We start from the raw sequence: 26,825 nt of genomic DNA, 5'->3' as shown, positions 1-26,825 counted from the left end.
ACGTTGTTGTAGTGAAAAATAAATAGAAAGACTGGTATGAAATGAAAGGTCAAAGAACAAAAACAGTGCTCTTTTTAAGGAATTGTTTTGTTATTCTCAATTTGTATGTGTTTCTTTGTTTGTGCTAAATCTTATCTTTGGGGTTTCAGGGTTTGAATGGGGTCTTGCAGTATGTAATGTCCAAGTAGCTCAGTCGGTAGAGCTCCTGCCTTTATACCGCAAGGTCATGGGTTCGATCCCAGTCACGGCTAACATAGCCTAAGAGTAGCACGGCTTGGTAGGTGGTGTTGTAAGTAATGGGAGTTGATGGCGGGTGTGGCCAGTGGTGGAAGAAGTACTCAGTTATTTTACTTAAGTAAAAGTAGCAATATCACAATTTAAAGGCCTGTGTTGAAAATGTTACTTCAGTCAAAGTACAAAATTATTAGCATCAAAATATACTTAAAGTACCAAAAGTAAAAGTACTAAGATGTTGCGATGCAACACGTTGTGAGCTTGTAGATCGGCTATTTTCAAAAAGCCTATGTATAAAATATATCTGCAAAGTAACTAGTGACTAAAGTTTTCAAATAATTGTAGTGGAGTAAAAGTACAATATTTGCCTCTGTAGTGGAGTAGAAGTAAAAGTATTGAAAAATTGGAAATACTCCAATAAAGTAAAAAATAAACTAAAAAATTTACTGAACTAGCAGAAGTACAGTACTTGAGTAAATGTACTTAAGTTACCTTACACCATTGGGTGTGGAGAATCCATCTCCCAGGGAGGTCTAGCGCATTGTGAAACGGGGATAGACTCTCGCGTTCTTGGCTGATACCGACAATAATCCTCTACGACTTACTTACTTACTTACCATATCTTAATGTCTTAAGACAGGAGAAACTTTCAAACGATCATTTGTATCTTGAACAGCTGAAGACAATTTCCAACATTTCCGGGATCGGGGCGCACTTGAAAATCTCTAAAAGCACCCCCACTCATCCCACTAATCGTGGCCCACCCATCGCACACAAGTGGCTAGATGGGTGGGCCGCATTAATTTTCAGAGCATGTTTATTTAAGTGATCAATCAATGGATTGTGTTCTGGCATGGAGCAATGGAACTTACATACTGTACTGTATCGTTGCTGTCAGGCAGACTTCTCTTATCTCCATATTTAAACGTTGTGTTTTTTCGTAAATTAATGCCTTACTTGAACATACTACAGTGTCACACAAAAGCATCAAAAGTAGCAGATCCACAAGCTGGAAATGTTGCAAGAAGCGACAGGTTTTGAGCTTGTAGATCTCCTGCTTTTGCTACCTTTGAAATTGAATCCTGTAAATTTACAGTTTTGGACATGAGGTTTCCACCCGACAGAGACAATATTATACTTTAAGTTCATATTCATCACAATAAAACACATTTAAGGTTTTAAAGAAAAGGAAATACAATTGACTTTATTTACATTCATTTGTTTTATGTTAATGTTATATCATTACAATACTTGTGTTTTGCCAGTTATTTGTGGGCCAGCCTGCAATACCATAACTGTCCACCAGTGGGCCCCAGACCACAGGTTGAGAATAGCTGCATTAGGAAGTTTATCTCTTATACAGCCCCAGTCAAATCACCATCAAACTGTTATGCATAGATTTAACCAATACATTACTGAGCAAACAAGCAAAGCATCTGACAAATATCAATAGAATGTATGGATCTGAAGCTAACCAGTGTTGGGCAAGCTACTCAGGAAGAGTAATAAGTTACTAATGACTTATTACTCCTTTAAAACAAACAAATAAACAAATACATTAATAAATCTTAATTTTGCAGGAGGTTGCATGCTTGAAAAAAAAACTAGAAAAAGTGCTCCTCGGAGCATAGGTCTCCGCCAGGTGAGGTAGGTTATAGGTAAAAAAATCGGCCTCCTGGTGGCGCTATAATAGGGCAATAGGTCAAAAGGGTGGCATTTGTTCCTCAACGTAGTGCGAATGACGCTGCGTTCATGATTTGAATTGATTTTGTTGAAAACAGGCCACTCCTGGAAACTTTAGATGTCAATCTTAGCCAATCAGGATGGAATATGAAAAATCGAACAGATCCGTCTTGATCACATGACTATAGAGATCATGTGTACCGATTTGCGTGAAATTTGGATAAAATCTGAGGGAGTAATTAAAAAAAAAGGATTTACATAAGTCAGCCTCCTGGTGGCGATATGAAAGGCAGAGGTGAAAAAGGCAAATGTTTTTCCTTGGCCTCTAAGCCCTAGGGAGTGCGCATACAAAGTTTCACACAGATCCGTGCAGTTAAAGGTAAAACACAACAGGCTGATTTGAAAATTTTCAAGTGGCATTTCTTCCTCAGCCTAGTGTTGGCTATTGATATGCTTTAAAAGCTTTAGTTATTACCAGTTGGTATTATAATAAGAGTATGCGGTCGTTTTAAATACTATTGTTTCATTGCTGTCCTTATAAAGACCAAAAAGAAGACATTACTAACCAATGTAATCATTAAGACAAATACAATAAGTGTGCTCATGATTGTCATGCACTTGAATCCACGTAATAAAAAGGTTATCTCAGAACAATGGCAGTGGAAAGCCCCATGTGTGATGTAAATAGTAGAGTGGCTTAGCTTACAGAAATATAGAACTAATAACAGAATATGATTAAGTAACTTTAAATGTTAAACTGTCAGATGGCCCGGCCGTTGGAGTGATGAGAGGTCATCTGTCTGTACATGTGTCTGCATTTGTGGTTTCTGTTCCTTTCTGTCCTTCCCTAATCTTTGAAAACTGCAGGTTGGAGAGAAATGCCCCCCCCCCCCTATTGTTTGAAGAGAAATGCTGAGTCAGATGGCGAAGGGCAGACGAAGGAGGTGTCTCTCTCAACCTGAAGACCACCCCACATTTCAGTATATAGGGCCCGAGGGACAGATAGGAGCGCGCAGACTTCGTGAACTGACCTCAGTGCAACTTGTTGCTGATAAGGAAAGCAAACGTGTGAGCCCAGAGACTCTGTATCACATTTCTATATTCAATCTGTATTACTTTTAAACTTACAGCTTGATTAATAAATACACTTAATTTTAACAATCTTGTCCGCTCTTATCTTCACCATACAATGGACCCGCAGAGATAGCATGATCCTAGAGGGTAACAAATTATATCACTGCACTATTTGTCTGTAAGTGGTTAATGTATGTTTTATGATATAATAATTTATATCTGCAAAGTAACTAGTAACTCAAGTTTTCAAATAATTGTAGTGGAGTAAAAGTACAATATTTGCCTCTTGAGATGTAGTGGAGTAGAAGTAAAAGTACAGACATTTGGAAATATAAAAGTAAAAATACTTCAGTACTAAGTAAATGTACTTAGTTACTTTCCACCACTGTATGTTTTTTTCAGAGAACAGTTAGGATTTAGAAGGCATTTATAGAATTCATTACTTACACACTTACATTAGGCTATATTTAAGTTTATTGAATTTCAGAATTTCTTTGGAATCTATGTAGGCCTATGTTATCATGGTATTGCATCTTTAGGTTATTTACAGAGGAAACCTTTGTGTAACATCTTGAAAACAGAAGTACATATTATTGTGTAATGTATGGTCACTAAGTTGTCACTGCCAGTAATAGAGAACATATAGTCTGAGCTATGCCCACCGTTTTTCAAAAAGAGAGGGTCAATAAGAGAGAATCATCAGTTTGAAGTAGAATGCTTCGGTTCTATGTACAGGTATAGGCAGTGGTGTAAAGTAACTTAAAAGTGCATTTACTCAAGTACTGTACAATTTTGAGGTACTTTTACTGTAAAGGAGTATTTCCAATTGTCTATACTTTTACTTCTACTCCACTACATCTCAGAGGCAAATATTGTACTTTTACTTAGCACTCTTCTATCCTGAGTACAATTTTGACTGAGCTACTTTCACTTGTAGTGTATATATATAATATATATATTTAAATATAAATAATAATAAATATTTGACCAGAAGTATCTAATACTTTTGTCTCAAGTAGTACTGGTTTTGAGTAAATCTGACCAAATCTCTGCGTCAAAAATAGCAGATCTACAAGCTCACAACGCGTTGCCGTTGTGACATGTTCCGAGCTTGCAGATCAGCTTTTCTAGAATCCAATAAGATGATGTTCTAATGTCTTACTTAATAAAGTACATCAATCAATCAATCAATCAATCAATCAATCAATCAATCAATCAATCAATCAATCAATCAATCAATCAATCAATGCACAACTATTCCATGAATCTCTCCCCATAATCTATCTATCTGTCTATCTGTCTGTCAATCTGTCTGTCTGTCTGTCTATCTGTCTGTCTATCATTCAGTGACAGTTACACAGCTCCTCCACCAGGGGGCGTAAGGAACTAAGCCAAGTGCTGGATCTCTTATCGCGCATGCGTGAAAGTAAACACAGTGACCCGGAAGTAATGTGTTGTAGTTTTTCATGGTGGAACACAACAAAGCGTCCGGACTGCAGTGTTGCCATGTCCGCTTATTATAAGCCACTTTGGGCTTCCTTTTCTGTAAAGTTGCTTATTTTGGGCTTCCTAAATGTTGTTTGAACCAGTGGTTTTTAAACATTTTCATGTCAAGGACCCACAAATAAATAAGTATCTGTCCACAGAACCCGCCCATCTGAAAATATGTTGTGCCAGGGGGGCCCCATACAAGATTTGTCTCGTTATGTTTAAAAAAATATTCAAAATGTTGAACTCTTTTCAATACGTTTTTTGAGTGGTGCCAACCACTCCTACATTTGACCGTGTGTGTTTGCGTGTCCACCCGAGCACGGCCTCAACAGCTGCAGCTGATTGCAGCACAAACATACAACCAGTTACACTAATTCAAAACAAGAGACAGTGGAACTCATCAAAGGCACCACTCACTTCACACTGGGTGTGATTTTTTTTTAAATAGCCGATCTATGAGCTCACATCGTGTCGCATAGCGACGCGTTGTGAGCTTGTAGATCTGCTATTTCCAAATATCTGATGCATATGCATATATTTTATTTGTCTGTCATATATGTTTCAATGAATTGAGTAGTACAAAGGACCCCGATGGAAACAAGCCATAGCGCTTTCTTGGGTTTTAAATCCTCTTAACAGGCCTTGTATTGAACTGTACTTTCCTGTGCTTTTTTTTTGTTGCAAACTGCTAATAAAGTATTCAATAAAAAAAACATAGGTTTAAAAGTGCTCAATATGGCTTCTCTTTGGCTTGCTTTCATAGACCTGGTTGCTTGTTTCTCTCACATAGCCTGGCAACGCTGCCAGACGGGATTCAAATAAACACCTCTTCATTGAACAACAACGGAGAACAATCACAACACAAACTGTTGCCACATCCGTGGCTTGAAGGTAAAACACTTTATAATTTGGCATTATGTGTAAATGTGTGGAGAAAAAGTAGCCCTGGTTCAAAGCGTCAGAAGGAGTTCTTCTTAACGCTATGGGACTTTCGTAGACATGGTTCACATGACGCTCGTCTGTCACAAGCGTCATGGCGCAACTTGTTCCTGGTTTGAGAATTTTCTTCATTTACAACCCGTACATCTACAAAAACGTTCATATTTCAAATCTAAAGTGTTTACCCCATGGCCACGGATGTATCAAGTAGAAACGCTTGGGTTTAAGTACCCGTACCTTCCGTATTGTTCAATAAAAAACATTTGTATCCGATCGGTGGCCGTTTTCTCATAGAGTTATAACGTATCAGATTGCAGTACACCTCCCAACCAATAGGGTCGCGTAGTTGAAAGCATATGGACATTTTGAAAAAATGGCCACTGATCGGATTAGAATGCTTTTTATTGAACAATACGGAAAATACGGGTACTTAGACCCGGGCGTTTTAACTTTTTACATCCGTGGCCGTGTTGTAAGCACTTTATATTTGAAATCTGAACGTTTATGTAGATGTACTGGTTATAAATGTAAAACATTCTCAAACCAGGAACAAGTGGTTCCATGACTGTCATGATACATATGACAGTCATGTTTCAGGGCTATGGGACATTCCATCCTTTCCTCTCACACCCGCGGTACCGCAGGCTGCGCAGGCAGCGCAGCCTCTCGTCTTTAGTAAAAAAATTAAACATACACTTTCGCTATTTACCAAAACAAAGAGGGGTTTATGGAGTTGAAAGCCTACTCGACTTAGTGGGTTACACTCTGAGCCCCCCACCCCACGTCTAAAACACACTTTTTGGCCAGGAAAGAAAATATTTCACCGGAATGAATGACAATCTTTTGGTTGCTCCACTGCGCCCCCTACAGATCTGGTCAATGGAATTTTTCTATTGACCAGATTTTTTCCTTCCGGTGAAATATTTTCCTTTCTGGCCAAAAAGTGTATTTTAGACGTGAGGTGGGGGGCTCAGAGTGTACCCACTAAGTAGTGTAGGCTTTCAACTCCATAAAACCCGATTTGTTTTAGTGAATAGCATTTTTATGAACTTTATTTTTTACTAAAGACGAGAGGCTCTGCAGCCTGCGGTGCGTGCTCAAAGGAGAACTCCTTCTAACAATAATGGACCAGAGCTAAACTACCATGAGCCACGGTGGAGCTTCACTACGTGCTAGCATAGCTGCTAATGCTAGACCTAGCCAGAACAACATACTAGTGTAATGCAGTGGTGGGAAAAGTACTCACATTCTTTACTCAAGTAAAAGTAGCAATACTAGCAATGTAGACACACTCTGTTACAAGTTAAAGTCTGGAATTCTAAATTGACTTGAGTAAAAAGTACACGAGTATTGGTATCAAAATGTACTTAAAGTACCAAAAAGTGGAGAGTAGCTACCTATTATGCAGAATGTCCCATTTCACAAGTTTTCAAATATCTAAAATGGCTAAAAATCCACAAGCTCATAAGATCCACAAGCTCATAATGTGTTGTATTGCGACAACAAATTATGGTAACCAGAAGCAGTGATGGAAGAAGCACTCGCATGTATTACTTTAGCAAAAGTATCAATACCCATATTGTAGAAATACTCAAGCCCTTCCTTGGGCTTTTTGTCTAATCCTTGTAGCATCATCGTATAATCGTACCACTGTACTATTTGCAAACTGTTATTAAATTATTCAATCAATAAAAAGTACAAGTCCAGTATTAAAAATGTACACAAGTCCATAAGTAAAAGTACTCATTATGCAGAAATGTCCCATTTCACAAGTTTTCAAATGGATACATTTAAATAAATCTTTTGATAACAGACGATCTACAAGCCGTGTCGCAAAGTGACACGTTCGGGAGCTTGTAGATCGGCTATTTTAAAATTGCCAAAGTATTTATATAGGTCTGAAGTGTTTTTTTTATTTTATAATATAATAATCAAAATGTACATAGTAACTAAAGTTTTCAAATGCCAGGGACCACCAGAAGCAAAGCTTTGTGTTAAAAATGTTCACTAATGTTCAAGATTATTGAGAAAATAGCAGATGTGATGCGCTATGAGCTTTTAGATCTGATGTTTTTTAATGGCTGCCACGTATAAAAGGTTAAAGTGGTTAAAATGATTGTGATGCTATATTAACCACTTTTCCTGGGGACCCCCTGGAACCCCCTCAAGGACCCCTGGGGGTCCCCGGACCCCACTTTGAGAACCAATGACTTAACCGACCAAAACACATGAACAATGCATAGCTGAATTCAGCTGGAAACATGGAACGTGTACATTCGTTTAAGGGTCCCGGTTTGAAAATATGGTCATCTTAGGACTAAGATAACTATTTAGCATAGCAGTGTTGTTTTTGGCAGGCATTTAGATTTAGTCATAGTCTTAGTCTTTTGGACGAAATGCATCTTAGTTTTAGTCACATTTTAGTCATTTATATCCTTGATAGTTTTAGTCTGGTTTTAGTCAACGAAAACTCAAAAGGTTTTAGTCGCCGAAAACTCAAAAGGTTTTAGTCCAGTTTTAGTCATTAGTTTTAGTCAAAGAGAAAAAGATGTATTTAAATAAATACATTAGGCCAATACAGGTATTAGACATTGGAATCAAGGTTGACAGAGTTGACAGGTTGTATAAAGTGTTGCAATTGCATTCATAAAGCAACAGTTAACTCTCTACCCTTTTGTATATTAACTAGATTCCTTACTAGATTAATAGCTCTAGCCTAGACTTCCCCATTGATGAAGATGCAATGCTGCTGTGCTGTCCTTGCTGATCTACTAAGGATTGTGCATTTGATACACACATATAACAGTGAGTGAAATGAAAGTTCATTATACTCCAGTTGACTCAAGACACAAAATATTCTTTCTTTGGCGATTGTGGCTTTATTTCTGAGAACCTATCAAAGTGCAATGAACACACTCAACACAGACATGCCCTAAATATGAGCAATAGATGAGGGACACACAATTATGCTCAGCTTGACCTCGTCTTGCACCGCCAGTGCAATTGAGAAGATGCATATTATTTGACCATTATGATGTAAACAGACATCAACTTAATACAGCCCCAGTCAATATTGACCTTGTGCCAGGCTGCCAGCTGCAAAGTGCAAACACAAAATAATAAAATAAATAACATCCTGAGGTACAGTGAGGTTATAAGTAAGGTTATACATACTTTAATGGTGTTAAACAACAAACATGACACTTGGAAGTCTTGAAACATAAAATGACAAACTTGAGTTGAAATTGATAGTTGAGGTTTAAAGAATTGGCAAGCTAACTATCCCTTACCTCAACTTTCTCCTTTACTAAAACAAAAGTTCAATAGAATACGACAACTCCCTGAATACTATAAAACACTGTATTGGGTACTTAAGGCAAAAAAAACTAAAACAATCAGAGAGGGCCTCCTAGTGCAATCTCACAGCATCATAAAACAATCAGAGAGAGAGGGGGGGGGGGGTTAGTGCAGTCTTACAAATACAGCCAGACAGACAGACAGTCAAACACAGTGGCCCTCATTTATCAACGCAGCGTATAAACCGGCGTATATTTTTCCATATATTCGGCCGTACACCAACGTCGAAGTCACATTTATCAACGAATCCTACACAGCTGATCCGAGCCTACATTTGGTCCCAGGCTTGATAAATGTCACGGCTGGAACCTAGCGTCATTTAAATAACACGCCCTTAAATATTCTCAAAACGCCCCGATTTTACGACATGAAGAAGGACCAGAATACGACCAAAGACATCAAAAGCCAATGAGAAAGAGTTTCCCCCGCCTGCCTCGCCACACACGCACACGCCCCCCCCCCCTCTCTCTCTCTCTCTCTCTCTCACACACACACACACACACACGCCCGCCCAGCTGTGTTTTTCATGTATTGTAATCCGTACCGTAGCGGTACAATCTTTGTCACGTAGGCTTGTAGCCTACATGAATGACATATTATGATACCAATCACATCGCCATGAATGGAATACGTTTGTATATTAATTTATTTAACCCATACCGAGCAGTGCACAAGCAGTCATGTAGGATATTCCCCGTGAGACTCGGACGGGCGGCAGTGGTTTCGGTCCGCCACGTTAATAAGAGATTGGAGCGTCGGGTTTATATCCTTAACCCAGCCAGGTTGTAGTCTTCAAAACTCTCTATGACATAACTCCATAACATAGGACAAGCTACTGTAAGTTTGTACACCTCACTGTCCATGAAAAGATCGTCGGCAGTCCCGACCGCGGGACTCCCAAGTCCCGACGCAAAAGCGCTCGTATATTTTGAAAATAGCAGATCTACAAGCTCACAACGCGTCGCGATGCGACCCGTTTTTGAGCTTGCAGATCTGCTATTTTAAAATAGCCAATGCAACTGAATGACTGTTAAAGCAGTTTGTTTAAATTACTTTATAAAATGTTATATTTTCACAGGGATTAATTATTAGTGTGTAGATATACATTTAGGAGTGGATTATGTGTCCAGATGCCTGTCAGACAATGCTGCTCCGCAGGTCTAGAATGGAATAAACGGGCGCAGCCAACGTCAACAACTGGTCTCGACCAGACGTGAGATCTCAGCGTATGGTAGGATGAAGCCCACGTCAGGATATATTGATAAATGCCGAAAGGTGCGGTGATCTCGCCCTACGCCCATTATTTGGGCTGCACCGCGTTGATAAATGAGGGCCAGTATGATTATGATATTTGTACTAATGATAGTCGTAACAACTTGCTGTTAGCAGAATTAGCCTACCGGTTCAGTTAGAGGAAAGCGCTTCTCTACAAAATGACTCTGGCTCTATTACAATGGCTACGACTGAGGTCACCTGTAACGCTAAAGACTCGCTCAGCAAATGCTTGAGATGCTGGCATGGCGAGAAGATCTAAGGTGATAGGTTTTAGGCTTGGATAAACAAAATCTCCCTGTGCAACCCAAAAGTCAAGAGCAGTCTCTTCGTTTTTGAGCTCGAGCTGTGACAGCTGCTCCTTGAATTTCTGCATTTCCTGCCTGATACACGGCTTTGAGAGGCTAGGCCTGGATGGCCTGCTTGTTTTTGACAAGAACTTGAATTTGGAGCGCTTTCTCTGTGGTCCTGGTCCCTCTTTTGTTTCTTCTTCTCCTTCCTCTGGCTCCTCATCATCCTCCTCCCGTATTACTGGTGGCGCCAAATGAGCGATGTCATTTTCCGCTTTGCTTAGAAGCTCCTGAATTTGTTCGTCATCGTTTGCAAGGAGTGCTTCAGGGGCGACTGTCGGGTCAAGGAAGCATGCAGCAGCAGTGAGGGGTGAGAACTTGGCTTTGGTGTGATCAAGAAAGCAGCTGAACCGCTGGTCCATGTTTGCCTTCATCATCTTTGCCAGGGAGTCTAGGTCTTTGTAGCTAGAACCCTGGGCATGGGGGAGGTCAGACAGGTGAGCATGCAGTCAGGAGGGCAGGCACCACAAGCGATAAAGACTGTGTGTCGCCCTGGAGCATCTGAGTATGCTCAGCGAAGGGGAGGAGCAATTCTCTAACAGCAGTCAGCTTCTGCCACTCACTTGGCAGTAGATAGTCCCACTTCATCCCCTCAGCGACCTTAACAACTGAGTCCTTGACTTGGAGTAGCCCACTAGATGGTCCATGCTGGACCATCTAGTGGGGCAGTCTTTGACCAGAGTTAGTTGACACGCCTTCAGCAGCCGCTCAGTTGCCACCGATGACTTGCGGAAGAGCTTGACAGGCACTCTGACTTTGTCCAGTAGTCGTTTGACACTTGCTTCTTTCTGGCTCATGTTCACCACGAGTTGCAGTGTGCGTGTGTGTGTGTGCAACACAGGGGGTCCTATCTATGGCTCCATACCTAGATAGAAAAGACAAGAACACAGAGAAACTAGAAAAAAGTGCTCCTCGGAGCACAGGTCTCCGCCAGGTCAGGTAGGTTATTGTGGGCCAGCAATGTTCGGAATTCGCCAATCATGATGGAATAGGAAAAATCGGACGGAACCATGTTGATCACTTGACTACAGAAATAATGTGTACCGATTTGCATGATGTTTGGACACAATTTGTAGGAGTAATATAAAAAAGAAAAGAAAAATCGGCCTCCTGTTGGCGCTATAATAGGACAATGTTTAAAAGGGTGGCATTTGTTCCTCAACGTAGTGCGAATATGCGCACAAAGTTTCACCGCAATTGGACGCTGTGTTCATGATTTGCTGCATTTTGCCACTCCTGCAAACTTTAGATGTCAATCTTAGCCAATCAGGATGGAATATGTAAAAATCTAACAGATCGGTCTTGATTGCGAACGCAGCGGAAGGAGGCGCGCCAAAGGCGCGCCTCCGCGCAAGTGGAGCTTACTATGAAACCGTGCTTGGCTTGTGTGTCTGTGTGTCTGTGTGTCTGTCTGTGTGTCTGTGTGTCTGTGTGCACTGCCTATGTGCAGCTGTGTGCAGCCAAGTAAATGTCCAATATAGACGTACCATACATCAAATGAAAGGTCTTTGAAAACTGAACACACCTGTCAAGGTTGCGTTTAAGCCCGCCCCTTCCCCCGGAAGCCACGCCCCGGAGAAGGCTTCTAAAAACTCCCCATTGAAACCCCATGTTAAATGAAAAGTGCCCGAATCGCTCCGAAACTTTTTCTACCCCCCCTAAGTCGGGGTCTACGAACAAATACTTCGGCCTCGGATTTTGGCTCCGCCCCCCGGAAGTGGGTGAAACAGGCACTTCAAACACTTTGTTGAATTGTTCAAAAACATTAAAAGTTTTTTTTGGGTGAATTTTTATTTTTCTAAGATGCTCCTTTTAACGCAGAATTTTTTGGTATTTTTTTTAAAAAACGCCTTAGTTTTCGAGCTGCGTTCGCTTACCGCGTTCGCGCGTCTTACTTGTTACATGACTATAGAGATCATGTGTACCGATTTGCGTGAAATTTTGATCAAATCTGAAGGCTTAATATCCAAAAATGTGTTTTACATAAGTCGGCCTCCTGGTGGCGCTATAAAAGGCAGATGTGAAAAATGTAGGGCAAAGGTTTTTCCTTGGCCTCTAGGGAGTGCGCATACAAAGTTTTACACAGATCGGTGCAGTTATAGGTAAAAACACGAATCGGCCTGTTATGGCGCCACCATGAGGCTGATTTGAAAATTTTCAAGTGACATTTCTTCCTCTGCCTAGTGGGAATGTGTGTGCAAAATTTCAATGGAATATGAAAAATCTGAAAGACCCGTTTTGTTTAATGACTATAGAGATACTGTGTACTGATTTGCAGGATTTTTGGACAATCTGTAGCAGTACTGTCCAAAAATGTGTTTTGCACAAATCGGCCCAAATCGGTGGCGCTATGAAAGACCCATGCGAAAAATTTGGGGCAGAGGTTCTGCATCTAGGGAGTGTGTGTGTGTGCACAGTTTCACTGCGATCAAGCCAACAGTGGCAGAGATTAGCTGTTCACTGACACACACGGACGGACGGACGGACAGGGGGTAAAACATACTCTCGCCATGCCTTTCGGCCTGGCGGAGACAATAAAGAATGTATTACTCTTCTATAGTAAATTCAGTAAAATTACTATGAGAAATACCATGTAATACAATAAACAATGTATGCACACACGAGCGCATTTATTGCTAAAAGTGAATATAACCAATCATTGCTGAATGTGACAGACAGACAATCTAATCTGCTAAACTGAAATAATTTACCTCTGCTCTTCTCAGAGTCTTCAGTGTCACTCTCCATGGATTCATCCTCTGAGTCTGTGCTGCTGGGCTCATCCTGTTCAGTAGTTTTGAACACTGCAACCATGTTGCTTCCGTTGTCAGTTATGACTGTCAGAATTTTGAGTTGCGGTATTTCCCAGTCCTCTGTACATCGGTCAACACACGTTTTTATACACTGCAGTGTGTGGGTGGGTGATCTGGTCAAGTCTCAACAATATGTGATGTGCTTTGTTCTCCTCAGTGCAATAATAGCATGCACTAATTGCCAGAAATGACGCTGTGAGTACTTTTGTGGACCATATGTCCAGCCCGATCGTTATTTTGTGTGCTGTGGCGAGTCTCTCATTGAATTTTTGTTTTTCGTCCTTGTACAGCTTGTCAATTAAGTTGTTTACTTTTGTTCTTTTGGGTATGGTCAGCCTCTTATCAAAGGTCTCCATCATGAGGATGAAATCTTCATCCTCAACTGTGCAAGCAGGTAGACCTGTGCGTCCAATCCAAAGAGCGATTGCCTTTTCTTTTACACATTGTTCCTGAGAGTCCGACCTATATTGGGATGCTGCGGCGAAGGCTGCTTGGATGGATGACTGAGCTCCGTCAGTCCTTGAACCACCAGGTTTCAATTTTGGAGTTCTGGTCTCTGGGATCTGTATATGGAAAAACACAAAGAAGGGCCAATTACTCTTGAGTAGACCTCCTGTAAATGCCTACAGATGAAGACAGATTATGACTGTGCTAACAGTATTATAATAATTATATATATTATTTAAGATATGATTGTGCTAACAGTATTATCATAAAATATATTGCAGTTTGAAGATTTAAATGATGGGATATTAACAATACAACTAGCGACTCTGGGAGGCGCTCGGGGAGCAATTAGGGGTTTGTGCTCACGGACACACATGGCCTGGCCTGGAATCGTTACTGGGACAACCAGGGCTTCTGGCTCATAGACATATAAAGGTAGACGCCTCCTCCGGCTCTGAGGCGTCTGTATCTCGGGCGGCGCACCAGCTTCCGCCCTCCCTCGGGAAGTTTCCGCGTGCGTCACAGAAGGGGACGTTTGGTAGGCCAATCAGAGGCAGGTGGGGGCGGGTCTTTTCGTAACCCAGCCCTTAACCCTTTAAGAGGCAGCCGCGCAGCAACTAGTCAATTAGACATGCTGTGATTGGCCAGTAGTCACTTTGAGTGGCAGCTTGCCTTCTATTGTGGCCGCCAGAGCCTTGTATTGCGATACAGGTTGCTGCAATGAACTGCAGAGGCCAATGAAGTATCTAGGTTTCTATCTATGCTCTGGCTCCCCAGGCGGGCTCACTAACCACTCAGCTATGGCTGCCCCATAACTTGAGCTACATGGTACACATCACAGCCGAATATAGACAATTTGACACGTCCAATGTGAATACTTGACATGCATCAGGGACAGTTGTGTCAATGACACTTTCAGTGTGTCAGGGCCTTTAAACTAACTTCTAATAGTGCTATTTTTAAATACTTACAGATCTAGTGGTTGAAACTGCTTCACACCAGCAATGTCGGTGTAACTAAGACATTTAATGCAAACATATCTTTGCAGATTGCTTGAAGCATGGGAATGTGTTTTTGATCACTGCCACACTTCTTTACACCCTCTGTTCCCTTGTTCTGTTCCTTCATTCCAGACCAGTGTGTGGAGTCCAGTCTGCAGGTGAAGATGAGTTCTCCAGAACCATACAGCACTGTTTCTATTAAACAGGAACCTGAAGACCACCTGGACTACAGTAAGTTTCATGCTCTCTCTCTCTTTCTTACTTTTATTATGTTTTGTTGTAGAAACATCACTGTATCAATTTTTTACTAATACAACATACTAGTCATCATCAAAACAATATCACTCCAAATGAATCTTTAAAGGGAAACAATGTAAGAAATCTGGTCTCAGTGTGTACAAACACACTCCCCCTCCCCCCTCTGACATCATAGTGATGGCTGTCTTTGATGCATTAATTGATTAGAGAGAGCACATAACAAGTTTGCCACTTTTCTGGCCCAATCAATCAACTCAGTGCACAACCCCTTTGAAGTTCAAAGGGATCAAGTGAGAGCTCCGGCCAAGCTCCCCCGCTCCCCCCACAGACAGAGGCCTCCCTGCACAGGGATGAATGTCAATATAAACAGTGGAATAAAAACAAAATACATGTCTTTCCAAAATAAAACACACCAGCACAATTATATAGTGGCTGACAGAGGGAAACGAGGGCAAAAATATTTATATACATATATCAAAATAAAACACACCAGCACAATTATATAGTGGCTGACAGAGGGAAACGAGGGCAAAAATATTTATATACATATATATATATATATAAAACGTAGGCTAAAAGTTACATAGTTTCCCTTTAACATTGTTTATTGTGCTTTTTGCTTCATGCTGTCACAGCACACAGACAGGCTGGAGAAATGCAGGCACAAGAGTCTCACCTCCGCTGATTTGTTTGTGAAGAATTTATACATTTCAGGCATTAAATGTCATGTAGTTGTCCAATCTTCTTTACTTTGTGCATGTACAACTGCTACGTAATTTTTTTCGACTTCTATACAACCAGAAAGCCTGATGTCGTAATGACACAAGTGATCTTCATAATCTAAATAAATAAGCATAAACAAACTGCTTCATAAGAACAATGTTGGTGTAACTAAGATATTCACTAGGGAACAGATATTGGGTACACAAAATGACAAAAACAACAAAATCATGAGCAGTATAATTTGTAATGCAGTGCTAAGCCGTTCTCTGATAGAGAGGGAGAATCATTTGCTGGTAGGGGTGAAGAAATGGGGGAAGAGGGAGCAAAAGATTGGTTGGACGCTAGTGGCCAGGCAGCACTGGTTTTATCAGCTTCCGACGCCTGTTGAAAAGCGTTGATGTGGAGACGCTCATCTGCATAGACTTAACATTGAAACTCGCTACCGGTGTGTCTGGCGTCATTAACTCACTGAGCAAAGCCCATCTCTTGATACTATGACCAAAACAAGTTGTATAGCGCCTCTACAGTGTCATAGAACTCTTTCACTCCAGGGACGTTTTTAACAGAGTCGTTGAGTGCTAGGCTGAGATTATGAGCCGCGCAATGAACATAATGGGCAAGGGTTCTTTCTCTGCTATTCTTGCTTGTACTAGCAGCCCGTCATACCCTGTCCACGGCATTTAGACAGATCTAATCTATTTTTCTCTATAGAGCTCTCAAGCTCTGCAGCTGATGAGCCCACAGTTGCTTCAAACCCCTGAAAACACTTCATTGACCTGAGTATATCTGTAGCAATATCCATGGCGTCATTTCTAACAACGGTCACGTACGGTAAACTTGGCTCAACTGGTCTATCTTGGACACATCTTGCGTTTTGTCCATGATGACGGAATAAAACTGGGCTTCATTTATTTCATCAGCTTTCAATTTCAATTCAATTCAAAGGAGCTTTATTGGCATGAGAAAACATACATTTACATTGCCAAAGCAAGTGTTAAAATATAATAAAAACAGTTTAAGAAAATGGGGAAAGTATATACAGTTGGAGGGGCTACAGCATTGTATTAAACAGAGTTACATTGCGTCATTATATACATGCTATATATACAGGATATGAAGCTTTTTTTGAAACAAATAGCATCAATCTTTTGCAGTCACTTTGGGACAATTAGAATTTTTTTCCCCTCAAAACTATTTCAATGCTATACAAAAAAACCTTAGATTTAAAATGTGTTTAAAGGTAGCAGCTCTGTTTATATGGGCAATAGGTCTAGAGGTCTACTCGGTACAGATAGTGCGGGACACTCAATGTTTAGTAGTTCTTAGGGTGGTTGTATTCCATTGGCTAACCTTCTTTTATCGCAACAGTTCACAAATCTACAGTTCACAAAAACTACTATGACTGTCCGTACCAATGGGAAATGGAGCTTTTGGGTTTGCATGGGCCCAGGGCAGGAATTTAACGGCGGCCACGGTCGTTACCCCTCTCTTTGGCCGTGTGTCCCTTGAAAAATGACATGGCATGCCCTACGGCCACAGTGGCCGTGGTGCTACCTGCACGGCCCACACTGATTGAGAGAGAGAGAGAGAGAGAGAGAGAGAGAGAGAGAGAGAGAGAGAGAGAGAGAGAGAGGAGAGAGAGAGAGAGAGAGAGAGAGAGAGAGAGAGAGAGAGAGAGAGAGAGAGAGAGAGAGAGAGAGAGAGAGAGAGAGAGAGAAGGAGAGAGAGAGAGAGAGAGAGAGAGAGGAAGAGAGAGAGATGAAGAGAGAGAGAGAGAGAGAGAGAGAGAGAGACAAAATATAGATGAATACATTTGACAACATACAGCCAAAATCCCAGAGTCTTAATATCCAGCAGCAATACAAACTAATAACTGCAAACAAATTCAAAGTTTAGGCTATCAATATCATACTAAAGTAGAGCGCAGCTGTGATCTCACCGCTCTGATGGACAATAAATATAATCCTTTTGCAAACAATAACCATGTTCTCTTCCTGTGTCAACAATGATCCAAATGGGAAAGTTTATTTCAGCAGATGTGACAGTTTGACATTGTTTGAGCCTTTTTGGTGCGCAGCTCCTGTTTAAGTTAATTGCCTTCACCTGTTGCGCTGCTGCGCACAACAGGGCAGATCTCCGCCAGGGCCAGGATGACCTACCCAGACCCATTTAATTCATAGGCAGTCATTAGTAGCCACTAGCCAATTAGAATGACATCTGCTCAAAACTGATTCAAATACTGATACAGAACATTATAGGCTAAATATTGTCACTGTCGGTTGGAAAAAAACATTCTTTAAATTATTATTTTAAAACAATTTAAAATTGTGAAAAAAGCCAATCTACAAGCTATAATAATTAAGAAATACTATATTTTTAAATGGTGAAAAATCAACTAAAGTCATTAATTGTGCAAGTTCAATCACATTTCATTTGAATGAAAATAACTTGTGGGGAAAATACATACAATCTCTAATATGTGATTAATGTGACCTCTACAGTCAGTGAAGTCCAGGGCTGAATGTGACAAATATTGAGACCACTAGGCTATGACTTTGTTACGAATATTGGTAATTTCCCAATACATAATTTTTATGAAATAAATGTGTTGTATTTCACAGATAGTTACACTATTCTTTTACTATATTCAAATTAAATCATCCTTAACCTTCAAGTTAAATTCATTATTTCCGTGGACTTAAAAATCATCGTTTTATTTGATGGCCTTCTTGCCCTGGCATTTGGCCTTTGTGCCCTCAAAAAAATTACAACACCAAAGGCCAAGTGGCCTTGCCCCTAAAATGACGAAATTCCAGGCTTGCATGGGCCCATTTTAAAGGAGTAGTTCTTCCATCGATTACGCCCCCCCATGAAGCCTTGAATTCAAGGAGATTTATTTGTCGCATTCCTGAGCCAATCATTTGATGACCGGCGGAGTCTCCTACTGACCGATGACCATCAAATTATTGGGCTCTGAAATGCGACAAAAGCGAAAAACCCCACCCCATTACTCACCCCACAAAGTTAGCCTTCATGAGTAATTGATAGAAAATAGGTAATGTTTGGGGTGAACTACTCCTTTAGCGTCTTTGGTACTTAGGCTACGGAATCACTGGAGAAACAGTCTTTATGTGTGATTTGTATGTGTAGAAAATCCTCTCACTCTCTTGCTGGGAGTGGGCGGAGTTGGATCCTGTGGTTCTAATCATTTCACTTAGTGGTGGGTGGAGCCTGGTTTTAGCCTAATTTGGCACACCTGAGGTAGGTCTATATAGGCCCAAGTAATGTCAGACCAAACATTTGTCTGAAGGGGGAAGAGGTGCTGCTGGCTAGTACTCCATGTTGTATGTCCACTTGATGCATTATAAGTAAGTTCTGTTTGTTTCCTGTTTATTAGTACATATGTTCCTTTTGATTATTAGTATGCTTGTTTCCTGTTTATTAGTACATATGTTCCTTTTGATTATTAGTATGCTCGTTTCCTGTTTATTAGTACACATGTTCCTTTTGATTATTAGTATGTTTGTTTCCTGTTTATTAGTACATATGTTCCTTTTGATTATTAGTATGTTTCCTGTTTATTAGTAAATGTTCCCTTTGATTATTAGTATGCTTGTTTCCTGTTTATTAGTACATATGCTCCTTTTGATTATTTGTTTATTTGACATTTATGCCTTTGTTTGTTTGTACTGATTGTTACTATTTTTCCTTTCATACCCAGTTCAATCATCACCACCACCATATCATCATCGCCACATTTGTTCATCCTCATATGTACATGGATTCCGAATAAATCATTTTACGAAACTTCATACCTTGGCCTGGTCCTTATGCTCTGATAGGCATACTGGTGTAGGAGTATGTATGTAGCCAGTGAACTTTCCACCCAAACTCTAAGAGATTTTACATGGTCCTTCGAACCGGATACTCTGCCACCAGATATGGGCCAGATTCGACAGCCACCACCAGCGTTGGAAGTCCAAGTACACCTTGCCATGCAGCCATGGCCCCAGCACCACCCCGGATGCAGCCATGGCCCCCAGCACCACCTCAGATGCAGCCATTGACCCCAGCACCACCTCAGATGCAACCATGGCCCCCAGCTCTTCTCCAGGCGCCCCCTGCGCCTTCCCTCCAAGCGGTGCCGCCAGAGTCCTCTCCTGAACCAGCTCCTCCCCCTCCAAGTGGTGCCGCCAGAGTCTTCTCCGGCACCAGGTCGTCTCCAAGTGCCCCCCCTCCAAGTGGTGCCGCCAGAGTCCTTTCCGGCACCAGCTCCTCTCCAAGCGCCCCCCCCTCTATGTGGTGCCACCAGAGTCCTCTCCGGCACCAGCTCCTCTCCAAGCCCCCCTCCACGTGGTGCCGCCAGAGTCTTCTCCGGCACCAGCTCCTCTCCAAGCCCCCCCCTCCAAGTGGTGCCACCAGAGTCCTCTCCAGCACCAGCTCCTTCCAAGCTCCCCCCCCCCCCTCCAAGTGGTGCAGCCAGAGTCCTCTCCGGCACCAGCTCCTCTCCAAGTGCACCCCGCTCTTCCTCCATTGGCGTCTCCAGGCCGAGCACACCTTGCACCACCTTCATAGCTGCAGCATGTCCAGGCACACCCAGCATCACCTTCATTGCTGAAGCACGCCCAGGCGCACCCTGCACCCCCTCTGCTGCAGCCGTGGTCCCCAGCTCCCACCCAGGTGACGACCGGGCCACCTCCTCCGGTCCAGTCCTCTCCGGCACCAGCTCCTCCCTCTGCTCCAGTCCAGGAGTGTCCAGCTCCTCCCCAGTACAGTCTCCAGCGCCTTCCCCTGAACCTCATCCAGAGGGGTCCTGCCCCCGTTCCAGACCCTCTTCCAGGGTGGCTCCACCCCCTTGGTCGGCCCCAGACTTTCACCCCAAGTGGCGTTGCCATTCTCCCGATTGGCTGGCCCACCAGACCCCTCCCACCCTTCCGCCCTGCCTGGGGTTGTCTGCCCTTATGGGGCGGCTGAAGACGTGGTGCCCTTCCTGTTTATAGCCAGCCCCGAACTGACACTAAGGACAATGGCATTTTCTTTTTATAATCAAATAGACGATATTTGATGGGGCGGCTGTAGAAAATCCTCTCACTCTCTTGCTGGGAGTGGGCGGAGTTGGATCCTGTGGTTCTAATCATTTCACTTAGTGGTGGGTGGAGCCTGGTTTTAGCCTAATTTGGCACACCTGAGGTAGGTCTATATAGGCCCAAGTAATGTCAGACCAAACATTTGTCTGAAGGGGGAAGAGGTGCTGCTGGCTAGTACTCCATGTTGTATGTCCACTTGATGCATTATAAGTAAGTTCTGTTTGTTTCCTGTTTATTAGTACATATGTTCCTTTTGATTATTAGTATGCTTGTTTCCTGTTTATTAGTACATATGTTCCTTTTGATTATTAGTATGCTCGTTTCCTGTTTATTAGTACACATGTTCCTTTTGATTATTAGTATGTTTGTTTCCTGTTTATTAGTACATATGTTCCTTTTGATTATTAGTATGTTTCCTGTTTATTAGTAAATGTTCCCTTTGATTATTAGTATGCTTGTTTCCTGTTTATTAGTACATATGCTCTTTTTGATTATTTGTTTATTTGACATTTATGCCTTTGTTTGTTTGTACTGATTGTTACTATTTTTCCTTTCATACCCAGTTCAATCATCACCACCACCATATCATCATCGCCACATTTGTTCATCCTCATATGTACATGGATTCCGAATAAATCATTTTACGAAACTTCAAACCTTGGCCTGGTCCTTATGCTCTGATAGGCATACTGGTGTAGGAGTATGTATGTAGCCAGTGAACTTTCCACCCAAACTCCAAGAGATTTTACAGTATGTAATAGTATGTTCTTGTTTGTATGATGTGTTTTTATCTATTTTTAATTTTTTAACTTTCTTATATTTGTATGTCTTATCTGTATGCAATATGGACCCCCTGAGTGTCTGGAATAAAGTTTGAATTGAATTGATATATCTTTTGGTATTGGTGTCCTCGAAGTTTTCACAGAAATTGGCCCGATCGGTTGGAAAGCACTCTAGGGGCCCTATTTTTGCCGGTGCCTTACCCATTATCCCTAAACTTCTTTGCCATTTTTTACTGTTTTAAAAAACTTTTTTTAATAGTTCAAATAGCCAATCTACAAGCTCACACCAATGTAGTTTTGAAAATGATTTTTTTTTACCCAAGACACTACTGAAAGAGTGCCAAAACACACGTGAACAACACAAAATCCTTCTGGGAAAATGTCCTGTGGACAGATGAGACCAAAAGGACAGATGAGACCAAATGTGAGCTTTTTGGTCTCTGTCCACAGGACATTTTCAGTAGTGGGGTCGTCCTGGATCTCCTACCATAGAGTCCCCTTCCATTGAGTTGGTGACGGATGGTGCGAGTTGAAAAAGTTGTACCTCGTGTTTGAAGGTCAGCTTGAATCTGTTTTGCAGTTGTCCAGTTGTCCAAGGTCCTTCCTCCACCATTTGAACAATCCTTCGCTGCAACCTTTGGCCAATACTTCTCTTGCGGCCTCTTCCAGGGAGGTTGGCTACGGTACCATGGGCCTTAAACTTCTTGATAACTTTGCGCACAGTGGACACAGGGACATCAAGGTCTCTGGAGATGGACTTGTAGCCTTGAGATTGTCCATGCTTGGCTACAATATTCTCACTGACCTTCTCAGACAATTCTCTGCTTTTCTTTATTTTGTCCATGCTTAATCTCAGATTCAGAGCTGCGCTTGAATCTGTCGGGAGCCGTGTTGATAACCTATGCACATTGGCTACAAGTGGGCGGGCCTTCAGATCAGGAAGCAGGCCGCGCTTTACCCAATCAAATGTAGTGGGCGGGATTTACTGTCTGTGCGCTCGCTTCCCACTGAAAACAAACAGAAACTCATTTAACAATAGCGTCCTCTAAGCCGACAAATCCACGGAAATGTATTCACATTTGAACTTGTTCTTTTATCATAGAAACAAGTGGGCTTATAACCAAAACGATCCATGTTCTTTGGGAGAAATGGTGTTAGTTTTCCGTGGAGAAATATTGTTAGTGGGAATGAAAACATAGGCGCACCACCGAAAGTAGAGGGCTGAAGGCATGTCCAAACCCCGGTTTCCAGTGAGCATGGGGCCAGTTAATGGCCCCCCCAGAGTCAAATGCAAAAGTGAAAAACAGCAGAGGGCGCTGTTTTTCCTTTTTGTTTGACGATGGGTTCCCAGATTGGTCCATGCTTGATGTGGGTCATGCAGTGACACAAAACAGCAGAATGAGGGCTTTACTCCATTTAAACTGGTCTCCATGCTCTCTTCTGGTCTCCATGCCCAAGCTTGGGGTCCCCAGATGATTAGCTTAATGTGCAACATTGTTTTCTCACTCAACAGTAAACCAATGTACAGTATAAGTGTATACAGGGTATCTGCACATTTCTAAAGATACAATTTAATTAATGTTAAGACCTTTTTTTAATACCAAATTGGTCAAATATTACATAAGAAAGAGGCAAACATGGTGAACATTGCCGAACTACAAGCTATGTTCACAATATTTATCTGTGGAACCGAGTCAAACGTTTAAAGTTAAAAGTTGTAAAATAAAGTGTGGATCATGTATTATGATAGACAGTTAGATAGAAACACACAAATAATTAAATATTACAGTACAAAACTGAGACTGTTCAATTTCCACCACAGTTAAAGGTAGGGTAAGTGATTTGCGTTGGTTAAAATAATTGTTAAATAGCTCTATATTCTGATAGTACTCATTGCTATAGAGTGTTTGTTCAGTATTAGGAGTCTCCTTGTCTCTACAGATTAAACAAGTGAAATTGGAAGTGATGACACTAAGAAATGAGCATGCAAAATTGGAACTGGAACACTATACAAATTAAGCTTAAAAATGGGTACTTTCTCCTGATTGGCTGAGATTTTGACTCCTACCGAAAAATGTATTTTCTGTTTATTAAAGAGCTGGAGAGACAGGGAGACATCTGTTACTGAAAAAACACTCTATAGCAATGATTACTATCAGAATATAGTATTTTAACCTTTTAACAAAATACTTTTTGTTTTAACCAAAAAATATCACTTACCCTACCTTTAAAGTGTGTTGGTGAATTAGAGTGGTTGGAGTCCATAACAAATGTCTTTGATGAATGAGTATAGGGCATAGCAGTGGCGGACATTTTGTGGCTCCACTCAGAGAGATTTCAAAAAATATTTGTATCAATTATTTTAAGCCTAGAATCAAGCCATTCAGGCTCCTGGTGAATCATGATCATTAAATATTTGATTCTGTGGGGGGGGGGGGAAATTGGCCTAAAATAATTGATATCAATATTTTTGGAAATCTCTATGGGAAAAGTGAATGGCCTTTTATTGAGTGGAACCACAAAATGGCCTTCACTGCTATGCCCTATAGACTTATCGCTTAGACATAAAGCATGTATTTACAGTGGACGTTTCTCCAAGTACCACAGCCATAAAACAGAGGAAACACTTATGAATGTAAAATTCAAACTAATGGTTTTCTCTCACTTTTATCTTTTTGCCTAGACTTCCTGCATCTCCCTGTGTGTAAAGAGGTTTCCCCTGAACAGCAGGAGATGAGCCCCAGTCTGGTCCAGGAGGAACCAGAGCCTCCACAGATCAAAGAGGAACAGGAGGAGCTTCTTCAAAAACCAGAGGAGGACGATACGATAACATTACTAGCAGTGAAAAGTGAAGATGATGACGATGAACACAGAGAGAAAGAGCCTGTAGCCAGCACCTCGACTGAACACATGAAAACACAAGCTTATATAGAGTACTGGGTGCAATCACAACTAACTAGTGATGACCAGCCCCCTTCTTCACACCGTCCTGAATCCGACGCTGAAGATAGTGACGAGTGGGGGACCGGGGAAGATCAGTCGGCTGACCAGCTCCCCTCTTCACAATGTTCTGAATCTGACACCGAAGACGCAGGGGGTAAAAGCTTTAGTTGTACAGAGTGCGGCAAAATGTTTAGCCGAAAGGGAAATCTGAAGAGGCACACGATGATTCATAAGGGGGAGAAGCCCTTTACTTGTAAGGTTTGTGGCAAAGCGTTTGGTCACCTGGATCATTTGAAGAGACACATGAGGTCGCATACAGGGGAAAAGCCCTTTACCTGCACAGTTTGTGGCAAAGCCTGTAGTCAAAAGAGTGATCTGAAAACACACATGAGGACTCATACAGGCGAAAAGCACTTTACGTGTGCAATTTGTGGTAAAGGTTGTAGTCACTTGGGCCATCTTAAAACGCACATGAGGACTCATACGGGGGAGAAGCCGTTTACCTGTACAGTTTGTGGCAAAGGCTGTGTTCAAAGGAGTGATCTAAAAAGACACATGAGGACTCATAACAGGGCTACAGACTAACATCGTCCCCGGTACATACAAATAAGTATTTGGGACGAAAATGTATCTCCCCTGCGATGCAGACGGGTCAAAAATATTATTTTATGAGCCAACTGTGCATACTACTGTCACTGTGCAATCTCACGAGACCAATGTACGAGCGACACTAAAAATATGCTTACATCCGTTGCAAACATGCTGTACTATTTGGAGTGGATGGACACAGCGGATGTGGAGAACGAATATACGGTCAAACTGGTAATTGTAGGGATCTACAAGAGATACCTTTCCATGGATCAACACCTTGCATCTCCGTTCACCAAAACATTGCTGTGCCCCATAAAGAGTAGTTAACGCTATCATATGATTATCTAATAATGTTAAATGGAACATGATATTGCCACACCAGACACGGCTTTAAAAAGGGAGATGTTGTTTGAACAGAGGACATACTACTTATTAAATTGATTGTTTTAATGTTTACCTTTGACAACTGTTTAAAACGCTATGCCCAAATACATTTTTTTTTTAACACTGCAGCCAGTCGTCTATGCTGGCATTCATTTCACGGAGCTCCGTGCTGTGGCGGCTTATTTACTCCCAACAATGGTCTTTTATTGAACTCTCTCAATAACACTAGCTCAGCTCGTCTCAAATAAATATCTCCGTCTCATAGGGATGGGACGATTACATTTAAAATGGGATGGGAACATTTCATGTCATGATTATTGTGGCAAAAAATAATTGTGATCAACGAGATTATCGCAATAATCAAAATGTGCTTAAAACTCAAAATGCCACTTTTGTTAACCTCATTAACCCCCAGTATCCCCATTTTGGGGGGAACGTTTGCCAAAAATAGCCTATCTATAAGCTCACAACGTGTTTCAGCTTGTAGATCTCCTATTTTTGGCAGATCAATTTGTTCAGAGTGAAATAATGCAAATGCACGCTTTACAGGTCCGCTTTATCAAGTATAAAGGGTCTAAGTGGTACTGAATTTGCAGCTCAACAAAAGGGCGGTGGACAACTTCCCGATAAATTAAACTCTCTGCGATACGATTCTTGTGAGCGTTCTTTTGTTCACGATAATAACGATTATCGTACCATCCCTACCGTCTCAGCCACAGTTCCGTCTGAATCAAAATGACAATGCTATAGAAGCCATCTGAGTTGAGACATGATATCACACACAAATGTATGATCATTCATTGTAATCCAGGGTGACAATGACAAGTCAAAGATACTAAAGCAGAGGAATCACCTTATCGGACAATATCAACATGACTGAATAAAATGAGCTCAACTCAACGCTGTTTATTCTCTTATTATCTTATATGCATGTTTTTAACAGTCGATGGATTTTAATGCTTACATTCATCATGATTGAAAACCAAATGCTTATGTTGCTTTCTTTAATTGCTGATTCAACTTCAATTTCCACATTAACCAAGTTAAGTTGCTTCTGGAGACAGATATTGTCTTATTGAAAGAGAAGAGTTCATTATTTATTTTTTTCGTTTGATTTTAAATGTCTTACATTGGAAAATTAATAATAAAATTAATAGAAAAATGAAGCCTCATTCAATAGAAGGACAGTATCAGAGATCAGTTAATTTGATGAATGTCAAGTATGAAGCCATACATAATGTACGAATGTTTTCATATAATTTGTATATTTAATCTTATGTGGATTCTTTGGGCTGAGAAGCTATTGAATGTACGATACTACAATGGTATGAGAATATATCAATAGTCAGGTAAAGGTAAAAAAGTATGTGCAGAGAAGTCTAGTCACAGCTACAGC

The 26,825-nt window shown here is 41.3% G+C and overlaps 1 protein-coding gene across 1 annotated transcript; it reads left to right on the top strand.

Moving 5' to 3' along the window:
* The first annotated feature begins 5,286 nt into the window (after window positions 1-5,286).
* On the top strand, window positions 5,287-26,282 carry LOC308084837 (uncharacterized protein). The gene is made up of 3 exons (XM_080427764.1): window positions 5,287-5,373; window positions 14,794-14,892; window positions 24,195-26,282. The coding sequence occupies exons 2-3, from the start codon at window positions 14,826-14,828 to the stop codon at window positions 25,037-25,039; spliced, it is 912 nt and encodes a 303-aa protein (XP_080283890.1). The 5' UTR covers window positions 5,287-5,373; window positions 14,794-14,825; the 3' UTR covers window positions 25,040-26,282.
* The last annotated feature ends 543 nt before the right edge of the window (window positions 26,283-26,825 follow it).

This window comes from Gymnoscopelus braueri (assembly GCF_963280865.1).
Source record: "Gymnoscopelus braueri genome assembly, chromosome: 5".
NCBI lineage: Eukaryota > Metazoa > Chordata > Actinopteri > Myctophiformes > Myctophidae > Gymnoscopelus > Gymnoscopelus braueri.
Note: the sequence above shows the minus strand (reverse complement) of the source record. Positions and strands in the feature narration are given on the sequence as shown.